Below are 21,793 nucleotides of genomic sequence, written 5' to 3' on the forward strand. Positions count from 1 at the left end.
AGGAGTGGTTTGTTACATTACATAAGTGGGGGCTGTGGGAAACAAAACCATGTTGTTTCCATGGAAGCAAGTTACTTCCTTGACCACTGAGTCAAACTGTCCCTTGTGATTATCGTTGCGGATCACAATCTTGGCAGAGAAAGCACACCTGCAGGCAGAACAGTAACATATAGAACAGAACAACCTGAGTAACAAGATTTATGAGTATAGTTACTGATTTCTATAATAATAGTTCCAGTAAAGTTTGTTGGTGTTCATCAATCACTAGTTAATGTAGAATGAGGTAAGGGTAATAGGTAACTTGATTTTATGCTGAATGTCACATATGTTAGGGGTATATATACTAGCCCCTCGACTCAATAAAGTTGTCTGATGAGCTTGAGAAATCGATGCTCTCAGATCCCCTGAACCCAATCTTTCTTTGTCTTTCATTCCCAATACCTCGGGTCACCGACCAAGACTCCGACAGGGGGCAGGAGTCGTTCATTTGATATTCTGCAAAGGCCATGTTCTCACAGGCTGATTTACAGAAGTGGGGCAGGAGTGGCTTGTTAGGTATTTTTGCAAGGTTATGCTGTTTATTACTCACCTCTATCCCTCTGGTGCTCTTCATATCACAGACTCTACGCATTATACTGTAGTCATACTTCAGGGCCCCTGGTCCTATTTATGCATATTCTTCTGGCACTGGAGGATTCACCATAACAAGGAGCCCATGTAACTCCCCTGATTCAGAAATCACAGAGCCAACAGCATCTTTTGGAGGTCACCTACTCAGTCCCCTGCTTCTAGAATGTTGGTTCTCAAACATGAGTGTGCTTAAGAATCATTTTGGAGGCGGTGGGCTTGGCCCAGTGGTTAGGGCGTCCGTCTACCACATGGGAGGTCCGTGGTTCAAACCCCAGGCCTCCTTGACCCGTGTGGAGCTGGCCCATGTGCAGTGCTGATGCGCGCAAGGAGTGCCCTGCCACGCAGGGGTGTCCCCAGCGTAGAGGAGCCCTACATGCAAGGAGTGCGCCCTGTAAGGAGAGCCGCCCAGCACGAAACAAAGTGCAGCCTGCCCAGGAATGGTGCCGCACACACGGAGAGCTGACACAACAAGATGACGCAACAAAAAGAAACACAGATTCCCAAGCCGCTGACAACAACAGAAGCAGACAAAGAAGACACAGCAAATAGACACAGAGAACAGACAACTGGGGTGGGGGTGGCGGAAAGGGAGAGAAATAAATAAATAAATAAATAAATAAATAAATAAATAAATAAATCATTTTGGAGCCCTTGTTAAAAATCAGAGTCACATAGAAAGAAAGTAGGTTAGAGGTTACCAGGGGCTGGGGGGAGTGGGGAATGGGAAGTTATTACTAATTGGGTACAGAGTTTCTGTTTGGGGTGATGGAATAGTTTTGGAAATGGATGGTAGTGATGATTGCACATTATGTACATTTTCAATGTACTTAATGCCACTGAATTATAGACTTAAAAATGGCTAAAATAGCGAGTTTTATGTTTTATATACAACCAAGAAAAATTTTTTTTTAATATGTAGATTTTTTTAAATTTGAGAGTTCTAGTTTCATCCCCAGTAGGTTTTTTGGGGGAGGGCAGGAATCAGCATTCAACAGAATGAGGCATTTCTGATTCCATGCTTGCATGTGCATCTGCTCTAAACAGTCAATATTTGCTATCCAGGACTAAACCAAACTTCCACTAAATTCCTTTCAATGTAGGCCGAGTCCAGAGAGAGATGAGCAGGTGGATTTACACAAAGGCAATGTAGTAGTCAGATTTTCCTCTCTTTTTGCCACTGACTTCCCAGTCATCTGAGGCAGGAGTAACCTCCCACATCTTTCTTGCCTTACCCAACGCATGGGGAAATAGAGTTTGGTCAAACCGACCAGTCATATTGTGCAAATCTTGTCCTGATCCTCCAATTTCCTTAACTCGCTCAAGAAAAGAAGAAGTTCTCTAAATGCCTCACCACAATTGTGCCACTCCATCTCCTCAGCCCTCCTCTCTGATTTCATCCGGGAACATGTGGAGCCATTTGAACAAGTTATTCTTTTGGGGCATTTTTTCCTTGGTCACATGTAAGAACAACTTACCTTGAGGTTTGAATCTCCAAACCAAAATGTGATGTGGAAAATGAGGTTTCTCATGTTTCTTTTCTCTTTCAGTTCAAAAAGCTGCAACGGACTGTAAGACCAGCACAAACAGTAAGTCTCATTTACTTCTCTCTTATTAAAAATGCTTTTATTGAGAGGAAAATTCTTAACTTTAAACACAATCATTCATGGATAAGTTTTTCTGTGCTTTCAGATGAGCAACCAAAGAGTAAAGTCTTTTCAATTACCTGCTATTTAAAATGATTGAGAGGTGAAGAATGTTCTTGTTTGTTTTTTTATTATTATTGAAATCATGAAAATGCTATAATAATGATTGAAGTGATAAATGCACAACTATGTGAATATACCAAATACCGTTGATTGCACACTTTGGATGAATTGTATGCTTTATTAATATGTATCAATAAAATTGATGTGTTAAAAAAATATTTTGGGTGGGGGTGAGAGGCTGGAGAATTTTTCCTGAGACTCAGAGACAAAATATTGAGTGTTTTTACAATGAAAATTTTCTTTGTTGCACTTGTTATTGTTTAATTAGAAAACCAATGCTAGAAATAGACATTGGTAGACAGTTTATCATCATGGAGCTAAATTGCCTTGATCATCCTGGTTCTATGATTTAGCAGTGTCAGCCTGGACACTTAATACCACTACTTTAAGCTTAATTCTTTCATCTGTGAAATGGGAATAATAAAAGCTCCTTCCTTGAAGGGTAGATGTGAGGATTGAATGAGACAATCCTTGTTCCTCAGCACAGAGCCTGGTGGATAGTGAGCCATCAATAGACGTTAGCCATAAAAAGTGAAAAAATGAAAAACAAAACAAAAAACGCTAGCCACATTTTTCATACAAAATGTGAAATTCCTGTTACACATGCTTCCACTCCCTCTCCCCTCACCTGCCTCCAGAGGTAACCACTGCTAACATTTTCTATGCAATATCATAATAAACAAATTCTGTGACTTCTCTTTTTTTACCCAGCAATGTATCATATACATCTTTCTAGGTGGTACGTGTAGATTTATCTCATTCTTGGTATTTCATGCATGGTATTTCCTAATATGACTGCTGTAATTCATTTAGCCAACCCCTTATCTGATCGTTTCACTTTTTTGGGGGGTAACACAAACAAGGCTGAAGTAAACTTCCTTGTACATCATATGTGAAGGCCTCTCTGTAAGATAAAATCCAAGAAGTAAAATTGCCAGATCACAGGGCATGTACATTTTTAAAACTGCATTAGAGAAGTAGTTAGGTTTACAAAAAAATACAGTTTCCATATACCCCCTCTATTATTAACACTTTGCATCAGTGTGGGACATTTGATGAAAGAATTGATGAAAGAATATTACTATGTACTACTAAAGTCTGTGTTTTACTTAAGGGTTCACTGTGTTGTACATTCCCACAGTTATTGTTTTTTAAATTATTATTCTAGAATATATATATAAACTGAAATTTATCCTAAAAAGCCACATTCAAATATATAATTCAGTGATATTCATTATGTTCACACTGTTATACTTGTATCACCATTTTCCATGACCAAAACTTAAGCATTAACTCAAACAGCACGTACGTTTAAATTGTTGCAGATGCAGCTGCGTTGCCCTCCCAACAGGCTGAACCAGTACATGGTCACCAATAGTGAGGAGGACTATGAGTGTCCCCACACGCTCCCTGACAGTGGGTATAATCCTCTTTTAAGTGTGTTCCAATCTGAGTGAAAAATGGCATCTCGGTGTTACTTTAACTTGCAGTTGCCTCAGTACTAGCGAATTGAGCATTTTTTCTTATTTATTAGCTATGGAAGCTCTGACATTTCCACATAAAGGAAATCCAGTGGCTTTTTGGTAGTAAAAGGAGGCTAGGCCTTGTCTTGAAGTTAGGCCTATATAAGACTGCGAATGGCGTTGATTGTCCAGTGAGAGGAAAGTTGATGGCTTCTTGAAGGTGGCTAATACCTCTCCTCTACCCAGGCTACCTCTTGAGCCACCACTGTTTAATGGTCATCTGCGTTTCTTCTGAAAATTATCTATTCATATTATTTGCCCATTTTTATTTGATTGTCTTACTCTTATCGATTTGCACTTGATTTGTGGATAGAAAAAAAATCCTTTGCTTTTGTTTATGTTTTCATTATTTTCTTGTCACTTAATTTTGCCATAGAGAAGTTTTAATTTTGTGGGTAGTGTATTTCCTTGATCTTTTCTTTATGGTTCCTAATTTTTTGTCTTACTTGGAAGGCTTTTTCTTACTTGATGATATAAAAATATTTCCCTATATTTCTTTTGATCCTTTCACATTGCATTTTCTTGTGAGGGTGTTTTTCTACCCTGGCATTTGAAAATAATAAAAAACAAACAAGTTATCAAAGACTCCTGGGATTATGTCAAAAAGATTCAGGAGTCTATTTGAATAGGGTACCCGTGGCCACAAAAAAGGGATAATAAGAATAATAACTGCAATGATTGAAACACATCAAAGATATTTAAATTTATGAGTTTATATTTCTTAAAATTCAACCACAATTTTTTTCATAAAAATCAGACAATTGGGGGATTGTCTACTCTGTAGATAATTAATATTTTTAAAATACTAATTTTTAGCTGTGATAATGGTATTGCTATATTTACAAAGAAAGAGTCCTTTCAAAGTACAAACTATCAATATCCAATGGCCAAGGATTACCAGGAACACATGTGTAGTTGAACACAGTTGGGTTTATTGGCTTATTGCAATGAAGGAGAACACATACCATGGAAAACCATGGGACACCTAAGGAAGAAAGTCAGAAAACACTTATTGTAGGATTTGGACTTTTGTTAGGTGATTTGGAGCAAGATTCAAAGCAGTGGGCTTTGTTCTGGATTGGATAATTTCAGGAAAGGGAAGTAATTCTATGATTGGGTATCTTAATTCTTATTTAGAAGGTAAGAAGAATAGAGTGAGGCTAAAGCTGTGGTTGGTAAAGAAGCAGCAGTTGCTCATAATAACCAGGGCAGGGCATGTTTGACTATTTTGTGGCTTGGACAATGTTCATGTTTTTATCTGTGTTCAGATATGATTATGGAGTAGACTTGGTTTTGTCTTGATCTGCCATGGTCATAGGAGTGGTCTTGTCTAGTTTTGGTGGGTGTTTTGTGAAATTATCTATGTTCAATCGCAGAATACCAACACCCAACTATGCATGTCAGCTCAGTTCCTAGCTAGATCAGTTTCCAGCTGTCAGAGGCTCCTTTTCTTTCTCAATACTGAAAGTTGTGGATGATATAACATGCAGTCTTCAATTTGCTTTAAAATAGTGGAGAAGTGGGGCAGATGAAACAGGTGACCGTGAGTTGATGATTTTTGAAGGTGGGTGATAGTTATATGGTGAGTTCTATACTATTTTTTCTACTATTATGTTTGAAATTTTCCAAAATAAAATAATAATGGGCAAAACAAGCTACCAGACATAACATTTGGTCATAGGACCTGAAATTGCTGTAATATTTCTAAGTCAGCATAGTTGGTCTTAAGAGAGTCCTCTTTGGGCTCCCAATGGCAAGAGAGACAGCAAGCACAGGGGGCTGACCCGGTCAAGGGAATCCCTCACTCACTGAGAGGGCCTCTGCAGGCACGAGGCTGCCTCACATACAGCGGTCAGCCTGGCTGTGTAGGCAATAAATGCCTCATGTAGGAAACTGTACCAAGAACTGACTGTCCACGCCACCTTGACCCACAAAAATGTGGCTGAGTTATTATCAAGGAATGCCAATAAGAACTTTCTATTTCGTTGTTTTGTTTTTCAGAATTCACTTCACCACGTTTGTACTCTAAAACCAGGGAGGTCACAAAGGATCAAAATGTATCTCTGGTTTGCTCCATTGAGGACAAATCAATGAATATCACCTACTCCTTGTTTTGGGGTGAGAAACACCTGGCAACCCAGGATGGGGAAGGAGGACTCAAGATTTTTAACCTAAAGATCTCAGAAGCCCGTGATTTGGGCCCCTACAAATGCAAAGCCCAGTTTTTCAATTGTTCAAAATATAGTTATGAATTCAACTTCATATCTGTAGGTAAGTAGAGGCCTTGTTACTTGGAGTCCTGTGATTTGTGGGATACTTCCTGTTCCATTAAGTTCTCTCTATGCCCTTTATGAGTGCTCCCTCAAGAGTCTAGAAAGTATGTCACCAACATGATATTCTTTATAATTCAATTTTTGCTTTCTCTTTCAAAGTCTTTTGACTATTTCAGAAAATGATAGGCTGATTACCTTAGACAAAAAGTCTTATATCTCAACAATTTGGAAAATTGTTGAGATAATTTCTAGATTGTTTACTCCATGATTCCCATCAAGTAGATAAAAATTACTTTTTCTCTGAAGACTCAAGTAAGAAATCTTGGAATCAGTGTTGAGCCCTGAGGAGAGTTCTTCAAAGCCCCAACACTTTACCCCACTATCTCCCCTTTGCAGTTACCACCCACCAGGTGTCCCATGGACCACCATTCCTCCTGTCAAACATATTTTATTACCTCCATATTTTTCTCTCCCATCTTCTCACCCTAAGCCTCTCACAACGCAACATTAATAGTTGTGAAGGTGACCTTGCTAATGGGCTCCTGGGAGAGGGGAGGAGGGCTTATAAGCAATACATGTACATTTTATCTAGATTCTTCTAAACACAAAGGCTTTAACTTTCCAGATCAGCTCTTTGAGTTACTTTCTAGCTCTGTACTGTCCAGAACAGAAGTCACTAGCCATCTTAATTTAAATTATATGACATAAGGGAGCAGATGTGGCTCAAGCAGCCGAGCACCCGCTTCCCACATGGTTCAATTCCTGGTGCCTCCTAAAGAAGACAAACAAACACCAAACAGACAAGTGGACATCAAGCAAAAACAAACAAGCAGGGAGTAGATGTAGCTCAAGCAGTTGACTGCCTGCCTTCCACATGGGAGGTCCTGGGTTTGGCTCCTGGTGCCTCCCAAAGGGCGGGGGGGTGGGGGGGATGGAAACCCAAAAAACCAACAGACAAGTAGACAATGAGCAAAAACAATTAGAAAACAAACAAGGGAGCCATCTCAGGGGGTGAAAAAAACACTTTTAAAAAATTATATGACATAAAAATTCAGTTCCTCAGTCTCATTAATCACATTTCAAATGCTCAATAGCCACAGGTGGCTGGTGTCTGCCATCTTGGGCAAGGCAGACATAAAATACTTCCATCATTAGAGAAAGTTCTATCAGATGCTACTGCTGTAGGGCAATGGTTCTTAGCTTTTTAAGTTATAATTGTCTCAATAATGTAATGGTAGCAATGGATACTTTCTCCAGAGAAATGCTCATAAGACTACAGATGCAAATTTTCCATAAGCCCATAAGCCACAGGCTCCAGTTTAGAACCAACAATCTTAAGACAATTTTGGACACAAACAGAACAGAAGCCATAATTATAAAAGTAGTGTGGAGAAGGAGGAAACCCCTGCAAACATGGTATTGAGCATGGTGGATAAAATGAGGGCAGTAACATAGCTGATAATATTTTCTAGCAGTCAGACTCCTGCTGGACTGGGCAGCCTGGTATTGTGGAAAGAGCAATGGAGTGGGCCTCATTCTCCCACTAGTTTCCTGTGCAACCTTGGATATTCCATTTGGCTATGCCTTAGATACCTCCAATCATCAAGTACTACAAATTGAGAAGACAAGACAGTATGACCCTAACATTGTCTGGTTTTTAACTCTGGCTGAGAATTTCAGGCCATGGTGGGTGGAATGTGGTAGGTAGGGTAGGCATTTACTTGGCAAGGGAAACATCTGATTGCCTTTTAGATCACTGATATTTAGTTTGAGAAAAGATAAGAATAGGTAAGACCTACCGTTGGTGTGGGTGTACTTCATTTGAATTACAGGTGTCTACATCCATGCAAGGAATAAATCCAGTCTTCAAGGGTTTATGAGCTTGAGGACTGAGGCTTTATCTGATGGTATAACTTCAGGCTTTCATTTCCTGAGCTTCTGCCCCACAGACATATAAAATCTTCCCATATACTGCCTTCTTAATAAATGCTTCAATGCACAAGTTTTCAGTACATAAGTGTCCCGGAAGTTTTTGTAGCAATTATACTGTCCTGTAGAACTGTTTGCTAGATTATAAAACTTGTATCATCTTCAGTTAAGTCAGATCAGTAGACAACAATTGGGTGGCTACTCTGGACAAGTGCTGCCAAGGATTCAACAATGAATGCCTAAGACATAATCTTATCTCTTGTCCAGTAAGGGAAATGAGCCATGAACACAAATTCATTAATTATTGATTTACTCATCAAATATTACTATTTAATGAGTACTCAGATGTGTTGAGCCCTGGAAAGACATTGGTTCCTGCCCTTATTGTGTTTACAGTCTAGTAGGGAGACATAAAACCCAAGTACCAAAACAAATAATTTCATAATCACAAACTTGTTTGCTATAAAAGAAAAGAAATGGATGCAGTGATGGAGAAAAGTAGGGGAAACAGGGGGGACTTATTTGAATAAGGTAGTTAGTGAAGGCCTTTCAAAGGGATTACATTTAAGGGTAACTCTGAAGGATGAGAAGGAATTAGCTGTGTGAAAAGAAAGGGAAAAAGGGCTCTGGTCAGAAGAACAATCACATGTAGAGGGGCTCCAACTTGGTAAAGACCTTGACTGGTTCAAGGATCTAAAAGGATGCCAGTACATCTGGAGGTCAGATGACAGGAGAGTGACCCAAGTTGAGGCTGGAAAGGAAGGCAGGCCAACTCAGGTGGGGCTCGGGGCCATGGGAGGAGTTTAAACTCTATTCCATGTATAGTAGGGAGGTGGGGGAGTATCAAGACCAATTTACCAACTTTAAAGTTAATTCATTCTGCAGAGTTGGCGGTGGTGAACCCGTGGAGAAGTGGGTAGGATTGGTTGGGGAGAGGATCTCAAAGATACCCAATAGAAAAACAAAGATGCTAGTGGTGGCATTAGAGATGGACAGATGTGGGTGGGGTCAAGATATATTTTGGAGGAAGAACTAACAGAACTTGCTGATAGAGGTGAGTAGGAGCAAAATGCTCATTTTCCATAAATAATTAGGTATGGGTAAATCAAAGATATAATTAAACAGTATGTTATGGGAGTTCAATGTCTTTGGGGACAAGAAAAATAAAATGAACAGCCTGGGTCAATGTTCACAAACTCTAGCCTCTACCGAGGCAAGGGGAGATGCTTAAATGTGAAGGACCCTAAGTGGGGACTGCTGTGGACTGGAGAACACATGTCCCACCTAAAAGAAGCCAGCACTACTCAGTTTCATTTTGCTAGGCAGAACGGTCCAGTAGAGCTAGATCTGATTTTTCAAGAGTAGGACCTCATTTTAACCTGCCTAAATCCATCTGTAACAACCCTATTTTCAAACAGTCACATTCTGAGGTACTGGGGATGAGGATTTCAACCCATCTTTTTGGTGGACACAATTCAAACTCTAACAGTCTTTAACATGCTCTTTCATCTTCCTAGAGCCGGTGGCCACCCCTGTGCTGGAAATTAAGGTCATTCAAACAGGAACAGACCGACATATAACACTACGCTGCATCTCACGCATTGGTTCGCTGCCCATCAATTATACTTTCTTTGATAAAAATGTCACCATATCACCAACTATTTCCAAGAATGTAAGGGTGCATGCTGAATTTAACTTCACCAGGAAGAGCACTGGAGAAGTGGAAAAGTACAGGTGCAAAGCTAAAAACAGATTGCCCAACAATGCGAAATACAGCCAGCCCATCACCATACCCTTAACAGGTAAGAGCCACCTACGCCAGTTTTCCTTTCGACAGGGTCTGGAATTGCTTCCAGAAGCTGCGCTGCTCCTCTGCCCACCCACTTCCCACTTTGCCCACCTCCTTCCCAATGCCTCCCCTCTGGAGAGTCCACAAAAGCACGAATGGACTTGCTTTCTGCTTCAAGGGAACCATACGAGAGCCTAGAAGCCAGAGCAGAAAGGAGCCTGTAGTGAGATTTCCTGACCTGTCCCTATTTCCTGCTCTGCCTTTCCATCTCCCAGGTTTTAAGCTACATGAGGATTTGCATTGGTCTTAGAGCTGCCAGATTGCTTGGCTTTCTTTTGCTTTTTCGTCTTTTTTTTTCTTTTAAAGATTTATTTTTTATTTATTTCTCTCCCCTCCCCACCCTTGTCTGCTCTCTGCGTCCACTCGCTGTGTATTCTTCTGTGACCGCTTCTATCCTTATCAGTGGCACTGGGAATCTGTGTTTCCCTTTCATTGCATCATCTTGTTGTGTCAGCTCTCTATGTGTGCGGCGCCATTCCTGGGCAGGCTGCACTTTCTTTTGCACTGAGTGGCTCTCCTTATGGGGTGCACTCCCTGCGCATGGGGCTCCCCTATGCGGGGGACACCCCTGTGTGGCATGGCACTCCCTGTGTGCATCAGCACTGCACATGGGCCACCTCCACACGGGTCAAGGAGGCCCGGGGTTAGAACCCTGGACCTCCATGTGGTAGGCGGACGCCCCATCCATTGGGTCAAGTCCACTTCCCTCGTCTTTTTTATTATTATTGACTTCACGTACTTGTGCCAGCCCACATGGCTATTTATTGCCCCACCACTAAGGTTTGGTGAGCCTGGACTTCAGCACCACCCTTAGCCTGTGAGGGGTTCCCTCTGCCAGAGCCCTCAGTTTGGGAATATACTGTGCTGATATTTCTGAGCCGAGCACCTTCCCGTGGCTGAGGAGTCAGGGCCCACAGGAATGTGCCCACCTGGACCCTATGGCCTGCTCCACACACCAGGACCTGGGCCCGAATTCCCTTCCCAATCAGACCCAAACCGGCTTCCGGGGCCTGCACGAGTCACTTCCCCAGCTGGTCCTCCCCAGGGTGGGCTGCAGTGTGGATGTGAGCTTCCCTGGACCTGAGCCAAGGGGGCTGTTGGTGGGGGCAGGGGTGGCATTTGGACATGCAGGCTGGGGTGCACACACCTGTGAGTCAGAGCCCAGGCAGGAGAGAAAGCAGGCCTGAGTGGGGGCTAGTTCTCTCCATCTGCCATGATCTGGTACAGAGCTCCTCAGAGTCCGAGAATTCTAGACCGAAACCTGGCCTTGCAGATCCTTAGGAAGGTATAGTTTTCAAGGCAGGAGAGGGATGGGACAAAAACAGAGGAGAGACTTGGGGATTGAACATTTCACCCAGCCCCATCCTTGGAAGAACAAAACCTGCACCCTGTTATTCAGTAAGTTCTAACCAGTGAGACAGCCTGTCTGGGTCAGCCCTGGAGTCAGGCTTTTGGCTACACGTCCAAGCCCTTCCATTTACTAGCTGTGTGACTTTAGGGAAGTCACTTAACCTGAGACTCACTTTCCTCGTCTATGAAAGGGGAGTGATCCCAATAAATAAGGAAGCACACAGGAAGTGTTTAGCACCATGCCTGCATGTAGTTAACATTCATAAATGGTCACTGTTTCGGTGATGCAAACAATGCCAGCAAGGCGAAGGTTTTGCCCAATAAGCAGGCAGGCCTTTCTGATGGTTACAGCCTAGTAATTGGGCTATTAAGTGCTGTGCTGTTTTCTCTCCCATGTATGACCCCTTTAGGGGAAACGTACTTGCTCCTGATTTTAGAAATCGCATTGGCTAAGACATTAATTCCCAAGAATGGCAGGTGTCTGTAGTAGCATGGGGACGAGAGGGAGCATAGCACATTGATTAACTCGGGAAACAGCCGTGCTTGGCCTTTCATGAACACTCAACAGTTTGAAGTCATTGGAAAAGGAAGCTGGGCAGTGACCAGTGATGCTGTCCTCTTTCAGGTGGAGACAACTGTCCCTTCTGCCTGCAGCTGCTGCTTCCAGGGTTATTCTTGGTGCTAATCATAGTAACCCTAATCCTGGCATTTTGGATACTACCAAAATACAAAGCAAGTAAGTTCTTTAGGCCCTTGACCATCCACCACCACCACCTCCACCATGGGCAGTGGATATGGACAGAAGGGCAGAGGTGGGGGCGGGGCTGAGGAGGAAGGGAAAGGGGAATCCAAAATGCGATGAGACAAAAGTGAAAAGAGGAAGAAAAGATGAGAAAGGGAAGGGTAAGCGAAATAGACTTCCTCAACAGTTCAGACATAGTATAGTGCTCATTTCTCCAGGAAATATCTTCTCTTATTTAGACCGCCAGCCACACCAGCTTCCTGGGAGTACAAGCTATGTGGTTACACAGGTCCTGTGCTCAGAGGGTGCCACTCTTGTTTTAATGCTCTGCCACCACCATCTTGAAATTCTTAATTTTTGAACAAGGGCTCTGCGTTTTCATTTTGCACTGGGCCCCATAAATTATGTAGCCAGTCCTGGTTGCAAGCGCCTCCAAGGCAACTGTTTGCCTTGTGTTTATCAGCATCTTCACTGGGCCTACCACTGACAGGAAGCTCAATACATGAAGACAAAAACAGCATTAGCCCTCTCTTGCATCCAGCAGGAAACACCTGTGTTCAGTGTCCTCAGCAGAAGCCAGGGTTACTATGCCTCACTTTTCACGTCTTATGACCACCTCTGGTTAAGAGTTCAAAGTTGCCCTTTCAACTGGCACACAGTGGAGGAATATCAAGATTTGCACAAATGACCTTTTGCACCTCACCTCTGCCACTCACCAGAGAGCAGAGAGGTGTTGGGTAGCCTCCGCCTCTTTGGGCCTCAGGGCCTCACCAGTCCAGTGGGGTCAGGGGTGATACTGTCAGAAATAGTGAGAGGACTAATAACTGAGCGGCTGTGCCTTGCTCCATATCTAGAGGGTCATAGTTCAAAGAAGTCAGGCATTCAGTTGACATGAAACTTGAAAACTAATGAGCAAATGTATACATCTCATTCATTTCTAAAATTTGTCTCTCCTTCCTAAAAAAAAAAAAAAAGCCCAGAATCCTGCAAAAATAAAATTAACATTCTCGATCACTGGCCTGGGCTGGAATAGTACTCAACCGGATAACGTGTTATCACTCACAGACATTACATAGCTTCTTATAGATTGTCTCATCCTTCAAGGAAAGACTGGGTGTCCAACCCTCTCAAGAGTAATCTGATCAGAAGACACTCTTCACAAAGCCAGGAGAATAACCATGAGGACTCCTGGTTTGGAAGAGGGGTGCTGTAGACCCCTTGCTACCTTCACGGTTATCCTTCATTTGACAACAATCTGGGCCGTTGGAGCAGGTCACTCTTTCTTCCAGAACTTTGGGGACTTTTGCTTCTTGGTTGAATTGATTTAATTTACTTGATGATTCTGTACCAATTTATGTAGGAAAAGCTATGGGAATTCATGTGCCCAAAGATTGTGGAGACACACCCATGGAAGTTGAAGAATATGCAAATATTTGTACAAATCATGAAGGTAAGAGAAATTTATGGGGCTTTTGGTTGGTTTGGTTGGTTTTTGGTTTTAGTATTGCTGGTTGTTTTTTGTTTTGTTTTGTTTTAAGATAATATAGACAAGGGTAAAAAAGTGAACAAGAAGAAGAGAGTACAGTGTCTCCCTCCCACCGCTGTCTTCCAGTCTTGCATTTTGGGAGCAACAACCTGTTTTTTTAATATCCTTCCATGGATATTCTGTGTGTATGCTAACATCTAAACAAATGGCACACCTTGATTATTTCACCCAACAGCATATCTTGGAGATATTTTATTAGTTGTCCAAGGCCGCTACAAATACCACAGACTGGTTGATTTAAACGGCAGGAACTTTTTGGCTCACAGTTTTATTTTTTTGAAGATTTATTTTTATTTATTTCTCTCCCCTTCCCCTCTACCCCCCGCCCCAGTTGTCTGCTCTGTGTCCATTTGCTGTGTGTTTTTCTGTGTCCGCTTCTATTCTTGTTAGCAGCACCAGGAATCTGTGTCTCTTTTTCGTTGCGTCATCTTGATGCGTCAGCTTTCCATGTGTGCGGTGCCACTCCTGGGCAGGCTCTTTCACGTGGGGTGGCTCTCCTTATGAGGCACACTCCTTGCATGCATGAGCACTGTGCATGGGCCAGCTCCACACAGGCTAAGGAGGTCCTGGGTTTGAACCCTGGACCGTCCATGTGATTGGCGGATGTTCTATCTGTTGAGCCAAGTCCGCTTCCCAAGTCGGCTCACAGTTTTAGAGACTAAAAGTTCAACATCAAGGTATCAGCAGGCCATTCTTCTCCAAAGTTTGTAGTGTTCTGGTGGTAGCTTAATCTCTGCCTCTGTCCAATGGCAAGCTGGCTCTGTCAATCTCTTCTGTTGCTTCTACTTCCATCCCAATTTCCTCTGCTTATAAGAACTCACTCCAGTCACATAGGATTAAGACCCACCCTCAATCAGTTTGGCCCCACCTTATAATTACACCTTCAAAGGTCCTATTTACAAATAAATTCACACTTAGGGACTGGGAGTTAGGACTTGAACATGTCTTATGGAGAACACAATTCAATCCCCAGCCTATCAGTTTGGAGAGAGTCACATCATATCCCAGAGTCTTTGATGGTTCCTTCTTAAAGCAGACATGGTTCATGGCTTTATGGTAAATGAGACCCAAGACTTTGGCTAATGATGAGGATGTCCCAACCAATATTGACTGAGCACCAAACACATCCCAGGCATGGTGCTAAGCACATCACCTGCCCTATCTAATGCAAATGCCACTAATTCCCAATCCCCATCATTCCCATTCCCAGGTGAGGGACCTGTGCCAGACTTGGAACGAAGACAGTGTGTTTCCATGGCCCAAGATGGTAAGAGCTCTCCGCAAAGTCCAGAGTCTATATGCCATTGCAAGGGCAATTGACTGAACCACTTCTCTTACCTGGCCAGAGATTCTGATTATTGGCCCAAAAACTCCTGCTCCTTCTCTTTTGCCCAGGGAACGGCCACTCCCAGGAGATACACTACGCCTCTATAATGCTCGGAAAGGTGGCACCAGGAGCGCACGGTGAGCTACAGCATGGGGTTGGAGATGCTGCTTAAATGAGATAAGGGTCCCCATAAAGTCATCATACTGCTGGGCTTTAGGATCCCAAGGATGGGGTGGATGGGAGGAACATGCACATCCAGAGAAACCAATAGTAACCATTACCACAGTTCTTAACAAATACCATCAGGAGAGGGTGGGTGGGTGGGAGGAGGGCAGGGTATGGTATATGTGGGGTGGCATATAAAACATTGAGAGAGGAGGATGCATGGTCTCTACTAAAATAGTTTTAAGAATAAATTATTTAACATAGTCCAAGAAGAACCAGCCACTAGAAATTGGATTTTTTAGAGCCGCTCTGGGCACACATCATAAGTTTACTGAATTATCATCCCTCTTACACTTCAGAAACCTATGATGATGATAAAACTGGATTTGTATATTCTGAACTCACCTTCTGAAATTTAAAGAAACAAACTACATTTCAGGTAAGACACTATTGATAAAGATGATTTACATGAAGAAAAAGAAAACTTATTAGTACTTTAAAAGGTTTAATCTAACTGGTTACCTAAGTGAATCATGATTTTCCACATTTAACACTATTCTTGTGACCCATTTGGGTACATCCAATCCTGTCATCAGACACCAGTCTTGTTAGATGAGATCCCACTGGTAACAGGTTTAAATGCTTTTGCGATTCTTATGCACGAACCATCCCATTCTCACATCTTTTTTTTTCACATGAAGGATTTTTTTATTGTGATAAAATGTATATAACATAAAATTACCATTGTAACCATTTTAAAACATGCAATTCACATTCACAGTGTTGTGCAACCATCACCAACATTTAGTTCCAGTACTTTTTCATCATCCCAAATGAAACCCCATACCTGTTAAGTAGTCATTCCCCGATTTCCCCCTCTCCTCAGAACCCAGCCCCTGGCAACTACCAATATACTTTCTGTCTCTATGAATTTGTCTGTCCTGGATATTTCATATAGATGGAATCATACAGTAAGTGACCCCATCTCATTTTTTAAAAGAATAATTGTTAGGCTACCGTGCTGTCCATAAGTAGATCCCGAAGGTATTACAATGACCATCTGTCAGGTTACCCTGATCCCATGAGGGTTCAAAAGTAAGTGCAAACACTTATGTCTAGAAAAGATGACTGAAGAAAACAGTGCCCACAGAGTCATGAGAGGAAGGCAAGTTTACTCAACATGTACACATTTATTATTCATTGCTATTTTAATTTGTGCTCAGATTTTGTAAGGCTGCAAAAGTATTTATATTGATTTTCATGGTCTTTCTCAGTCCTCAAGGTTTAACTAATGCCAAGTGGTTTGCTTTTACGGGCTGCATTTCCCATCAGTATTCCGTGGAAAGAACTGCCCAGAGTTGAGTGGGGGGGCGGGTGACGTAATAAAATAATTTCTGGTTTGAATCTCTCACAGAAGTTTTTCGTGAGGTCTATTAAAAGTCAACAGGCATTTCTAAGGTTCCAGATGAATCCTTATCAATTCATTCAAAATATTTCAGCTCTGTTCCTTTGGGGGTTTACAACAATGAACCACTTACTAGAAATATCATAGATACCATTTATTAAACACATCCTACAACATCCTGGTAACATCCTGCAAGGCAGATATTATTCATTTGCTATTACTTGTAAGGAAACTTAGACTCAGATGGGTTAAGTAATTGTATAAGGTCACTTACAGTTTGGTAAGTGGTGGAACTAGAAGTTAAATCCTAATAAAGATCAGCATGACCACTGGCATATGGGAAGAGATACTGCACATAAAGGTCAAGGATTAAGTTTAGGATTTTATTGCCATAAAACAACATTTGTGAGCCTAAGTTTTCATTTTCTCTATTGGCATTTTTATTTGGAGGAAATCAGTATATCACAGAACTTAAGAACTGGGAGACATATACCTGAAAAGAATTTACTATCCAGAATATATTAAGAACTCTTACAACTCAACAACAAAAAGTCCAACAACCCAATTAAAAAAAGGAAAAAGGACTTGAATAGACATTTCTACAAAGAAGACATACTTTATGAGCAGATATATCTACAAAATATATCCTCAGAAAAGTTAAACACACTGGAAGAATGAAGGTTGATCCCTGCCTCACACCATATACAAAAATCAACTCAAAATGGATCAGAGACTTAAATATAAGTACTGGAACTATAAAACTTCTAGAAGAGAGCCTAAGGAAGCATCTTCAGGACCTTGAGTTAGGCAAGGGTTTCTTAGACTTTACACCAAAAATACAAGCAACAAAAGAATAAATAGAGCTCTCTCTTCTACCAGAAAAATAGCTAGCTTTGGGAATGGCTTGCTGTTCTTTTTCTGGTTTCTCCAGTCCAATAGGTTGGTCTGCTGTGTCCCTCCGGGCCTGGGAGGGCTGCCATGCCATTGTTTGCCCTTGAAGCCAGCACAGGCTAAAGAGACCCACCTCTCAATCACCCTCTCTACTGATCCAAGCTGGTTGTTGAGGATGCAGAGGGAAGTGAAATGGTTTCCTACCTGGGAAAAGAGACGGGGCTACTAACAAAGGTTAGAGAACAACCTCTGAGAAAGTTTGAGTTACGAGGCTCTTAATCTGCAGGCAAGATCTTCTATCACACTGATCCCTTGTGTTCCAGCAAACACATGCCAATGTGGCATTGAACTGAGACGGCTGCTGAAGAGCTCCATCTGCTGGTGAACAAGGAAGTGCATGTGAAGATACTAAAAGTAAATGAGAGGCTTTTTCTGGCCTTCACGGCCTCCCTCCCCAAGGCCTTGGAAGCAGGTCTGCAGCCCATTACTGAGTCCAGGGCCCAGATTTGAGCAACAGGGACAATCCAAAAGACCCAGAACAGGTGGAACCAAGAATCAAAGAACACAGCAACACACAGCCTCCCACCACTAAATCCTTATGCAAGAGACAGAATTTAAGCATCACAGTAAACTCACCATTATAATCAGATTCCTAGACACCAGCAAAAAGTTACAAGCCATACTAAAAAAATGGATGAAATGACCCAAGCAAAGGAATATATCAAAGCCCCAGATGAGACACAGGGTTTGAGAAAACTAATCAATGGGATTCATGCAACACACTCCTAAACAATCAGCGGGTCAAAGAAGAAACTGTAAGTGAAATTAGTAAATATATTGCAATGAATGAAAACAAGTATATAACTTATCAAATCTTATGGGATACAGAGAAGGCAGTCCTGATAGGGAAATTTATAGCCCTAAATGCATATATTAAAAAAAGAAGGAAGAGCTAAAATCAAAGATTCAGCTGAACAACTGGAGAAGCCAGAAATAGAACAGCAAGCCATTCCCAAAGCAAGCAGAAGAAATCATAAAGATTAGGGCAGAAATAAGTGAAATTGAGAAAAAAAAATAGAGAAAATTAACAAAACCAAAAGCTGGTTCTTTGAGAAGATCAATAAAATTGAAACACCATTAGGTAGACTAACAAAGAAAAAAGAGAGAAGATACAAAAAATTAGAAATGCAAGGGTAGAAGTTATGACTGACCCCACAGAAATAAAAGGGATCATAAGAAGATATTATGAGAAACTGTATGCCAACAAACTAGACAACCTAGATGAAATGGACAAATTCCTAGAAATGCACAACTAGCCTACACTGACGCTACAAGAACTTAACAAACCAATCACATTTAAAGAGATTGAATCTATCATCAAAAATCTCCCAGCAAAGAAAAGTTCAGGACCAGGTGGCTTCACAGGTGAATTCTACCAAGCATTTTGAAAAAAATTAACACCAATCCTATTTAAACTCTTCCAAAAAATTGAAGAGGAGGGAAAAATATGCGACACTTTTTATGAAGCCAACATCACCCTAATACCAAAGCCAGATAAAGATACTACAAAAAAAGAAAATTACAGGCCAATCTCTCTAATGAACATAGATGCAAAAACTGTCAACAAATACTAGCAAATAGAATCCAACAGCATATCAAGTGGGATTTATTCCTGGTATGTAAGTGTGGTTCAACATAAGAAAATCAATTAACACAATACACCACATTAACAAATTGAAGGGAAAAAAAACACATGATTGGGAAAAGATGTGCCTCAAGCAGTTGAGTATCCACTTCCCATATGGGTTTGGTTCCCAGTACCTCCTAAAGAAAACAAACAAACATGAGCAAACAATGAGCAAAAACAACAGGAAAAACAATGGGCAAACAGCAAGAAAAACAACAAGCATAACCATGAAAAAACAATGAGCAAAAACAATAAGCAAACAGACAAGGGAGCTGTATTAGTCAGCTAAAGGAGTGCTATTGTAAAATACCAGAGATTGTTTGGTTTTTATAAAAGATGTTTATTTGGGGTAGGAGCTTACAGATACCAGGCCATAAAGAATAAGTTACTTCTTTCACCGAAGTCAATTTTTGCATGTTGGAGCAAGATGGCTGCTGACAGCTATGAGAGTTCAGGCTTCCTAAGTGCCTCTCTTCCCAGTGCTTGCTTCTTTCTGGGGCTTGCTTCCCTTTTCTCTGACTTCCCAGCTTAAGGCTTTAGCATCAAACTCCAACATCAAAACTCCAACATCAAAAACCCTTAACTCTGTCCTTTGCCATGCCTTTTATCTGTGAATGCCCTAATGACATGGCCCAATCAAAGCCCCAATCATAACTTAATCATGCCCAGGTATAGACCAGATTACTAACATAATCCAATATCTACTTTTGGAATTCATATCCACATCAAACTGCTGCAGGAGCCATGTGGGTCAGTGGTTGAGCAATGGCCTCCTGCATATGAGGTCCTAGGTTTGATCCCTGGTCCTGGTACCTCAAAAAAAAAAAAAGTAACAAAAAAAAAACCCACAAAACACACAATCATATCTCAGTTGATGCAGGAAAGGCATGCAACAAAATCCAGCCTCCTTTCTTGATAAAAGCACTTCAAAAGATAGGAATAGAAGGGAAATTACTCAATATGATAAAGGGCATATATGAAAAACCCACAACCAACATTTTACTCAATGGGGAAAGGTTGAAAACTTTACCTCTAAGATCAGGAAAAAGACAAGGATGCCCACTGTCACCACTATTATTCAACATTGTGCTAGAAGTTCCAGCTACAGCAATTAGACCGAAGTCATCCAAATAAGAAAAGACGAAGTAACACTCTCACTATGACATGAGCCCATATTTACAAAATTCTGAAATGTCTACATCAAAGCTACTTGAGCTAAAAAAACAAGTTCAGGAAAGTGGCAGGATACAAGATCAACAGGAAAAAATAAATAGTGTTTCTGTGCACTAGCATTGAACAATCTGAGGAGGAATCAGGGGAAAATTCCATTTACAATAGCAACAAAAGACTTGAATACCTAGGAATCAGTTTAACCAAGATTTACAGAACCTATACTCAGAAAACCACGAAACAATGCTAAAAGAAATCAATGAAGGGAAGCAGACTTGGCCCAGTGGTTAGGGCGTCCGTCTACCACATGGGAGGTCCACAGTTCAAACCTTGGGCCTCCTTGACCCATGTGGAGCTGGCCTATGTGCAGTGCTGATGCGCACGAGGAGTGCCGTGCCACCCAGGGGTGTCCCCACGTAGGGGAGCCCCATGTGCAAGGAGTGTGCCCGTAAGGAGAGCCACCCAGAGCAAAAGAAAGTGCAGCCTGCCCAGGAATGGCACTGCACACATGGAGAGCTGACACAACAAGATGACACAACAAAAAGAAACACAGATTCCCGTGTTGCTGACGACAACAGAAGCGGACAAAGAAGAACACGCAGAGAACACAGAGAACAGACGACTGGGTCGGGGGTGGGGGGAAGGGGATAGAAATAAATAAATAACTCTTTAAAAGAAAAAAAAGAAATCAATGAAGACCTAAACAAATGGAAAGACATTCCATGTTCATGGATTGGAAGAATAAATATCATGAAGATGTCAATTCTACTCAAACTGCTCTATAGATTTAATACCAATCAAAATCCCAGTGACTTACTTTACAAAAATAGAAAAGGCAATTACCAAATTCATTTGGAAGGGAAAGTGCACCCAAATAGCCATAGCATTCTAAAAAGGAAGAATGATGTGGGAGGAATTTCACTGCCTGACCTTAAAACATATTACAAAGCTATAATGGTCAAAACGGCATGGTATTGGCATAAAGACAGATACATCAAGAAGTGGAATAGAACTGGGAGTTCAGAAATAAACCCTCACCTCTATGACCAACTGGTTTTCTACCAACCTACCAAAGCCATGAGTATTAGTCTGTCAAAGGGGTGCTGATGCAAATTCCAGAACTCTGTTGGCTTTTATAAATGGTATTTATTTGGAGTAGGAGCTTACAGTTACAAGGACCTAAAGAATCCAACAAATCTATTGCCATGTGTTGAAGCAAGATGGTGGGTGATGTCTGCGAGGGTTCAGCCTTCCTCTTGCCTCTTAAGGCTCCATGGTCCCAGCTTCTTCCAATCTCAGCCTTAGGCTGGCATAAGGCTCGTCTGTCTTCCTGGGGCTCATTTCTTTCCAAGCTTAGCCATTCTGTTCTCTTCACAAGGTCGGCTGTGAACTACCATGCTGATCTTTCTTCCCAGGGCCACAGGTTCCCCTGTGTATATTCTCTCTGTAGCTACTTCTGTTTGAGAGTCTGTTTTATCAGCCCACCAAGGGAGCTGAGTTGCACTCTGATGATGTGGTTGAATCAAAGCCCTAATCGTAA

General features: G+C 41.6%; 1 protein-coding gene across 6 annotated transcripts in view; it reads left to right on the top strand.

The window, feature by feature from the left end:
• The first annotated feature begins 1,903 nt into the window (after positions 1-1,903).
• MILR1 (mast cell immunoglobulin like receptor 1) overlaps positions 1,904-21,793 on the top strand; it is a 78,254-nt gene continuing 58,364 nt past the window's right edge. For 5 of the 6 annotated variants that reach the window (XM_058284546.2, XM_058284547.2, XM_058284545.2 and 2 more), the window contains exons 1-9: positions 1,905-2,090; positions 2,178-2,216; positions 5,921-6,190; positions 9,639-9,923; positions 11,946-12,056; positions 13,423-13,512; positions 14,819-14,875; positions 15,004-15,072; positions 15,460-15,539. In XM_058284546.2, coding sequence (XP_058140529.1) covers positions 1,973-2,090; positions 2,178-2,216; positions 5,921-6,190; positions 9,639-9,923; positions 11,946-12,056; positions 13,423-13,512; positions 14,819-14,875; positions 15,004-15,072; positions 15,460-15,512 — 1,092 coding nt within the window. In that variant the 5' untranslated portion in view covers positions 1,905-1,972 and the 3' untranslated portion in view covers positions 15,513-15,539. Of the gene's footprint in view, positions 2,091-2,177; positions 2,217-5,920; positions 6,191-9,638; positions 9,924-11,945; positions 12,057-13,422; positions 13,513-14,818; positions 14,876-15,003; positions 15,073-15,459; positions 15,540-21,793 lie in introns of all 6 variants that reach the window. The other variant, XM_071210753.1, reaches the window with a different exon arrangement.

Source organism: Dasypus novemcinctus, chromosome 21 (genome assembly GCF_030445035.2).
Source record: "Dasypus novemcinctus isolate mDasNov1 chromosome 21, mDasNov1.1.hap2, whole genome shotgun sequence".
NCBI classification, from domain to species: Eukaryota; Metazoa; Chordata; class Mammalia; order Cingulata; family Dasypodidae; genus Dasypus; species Dasypus novemcinctus.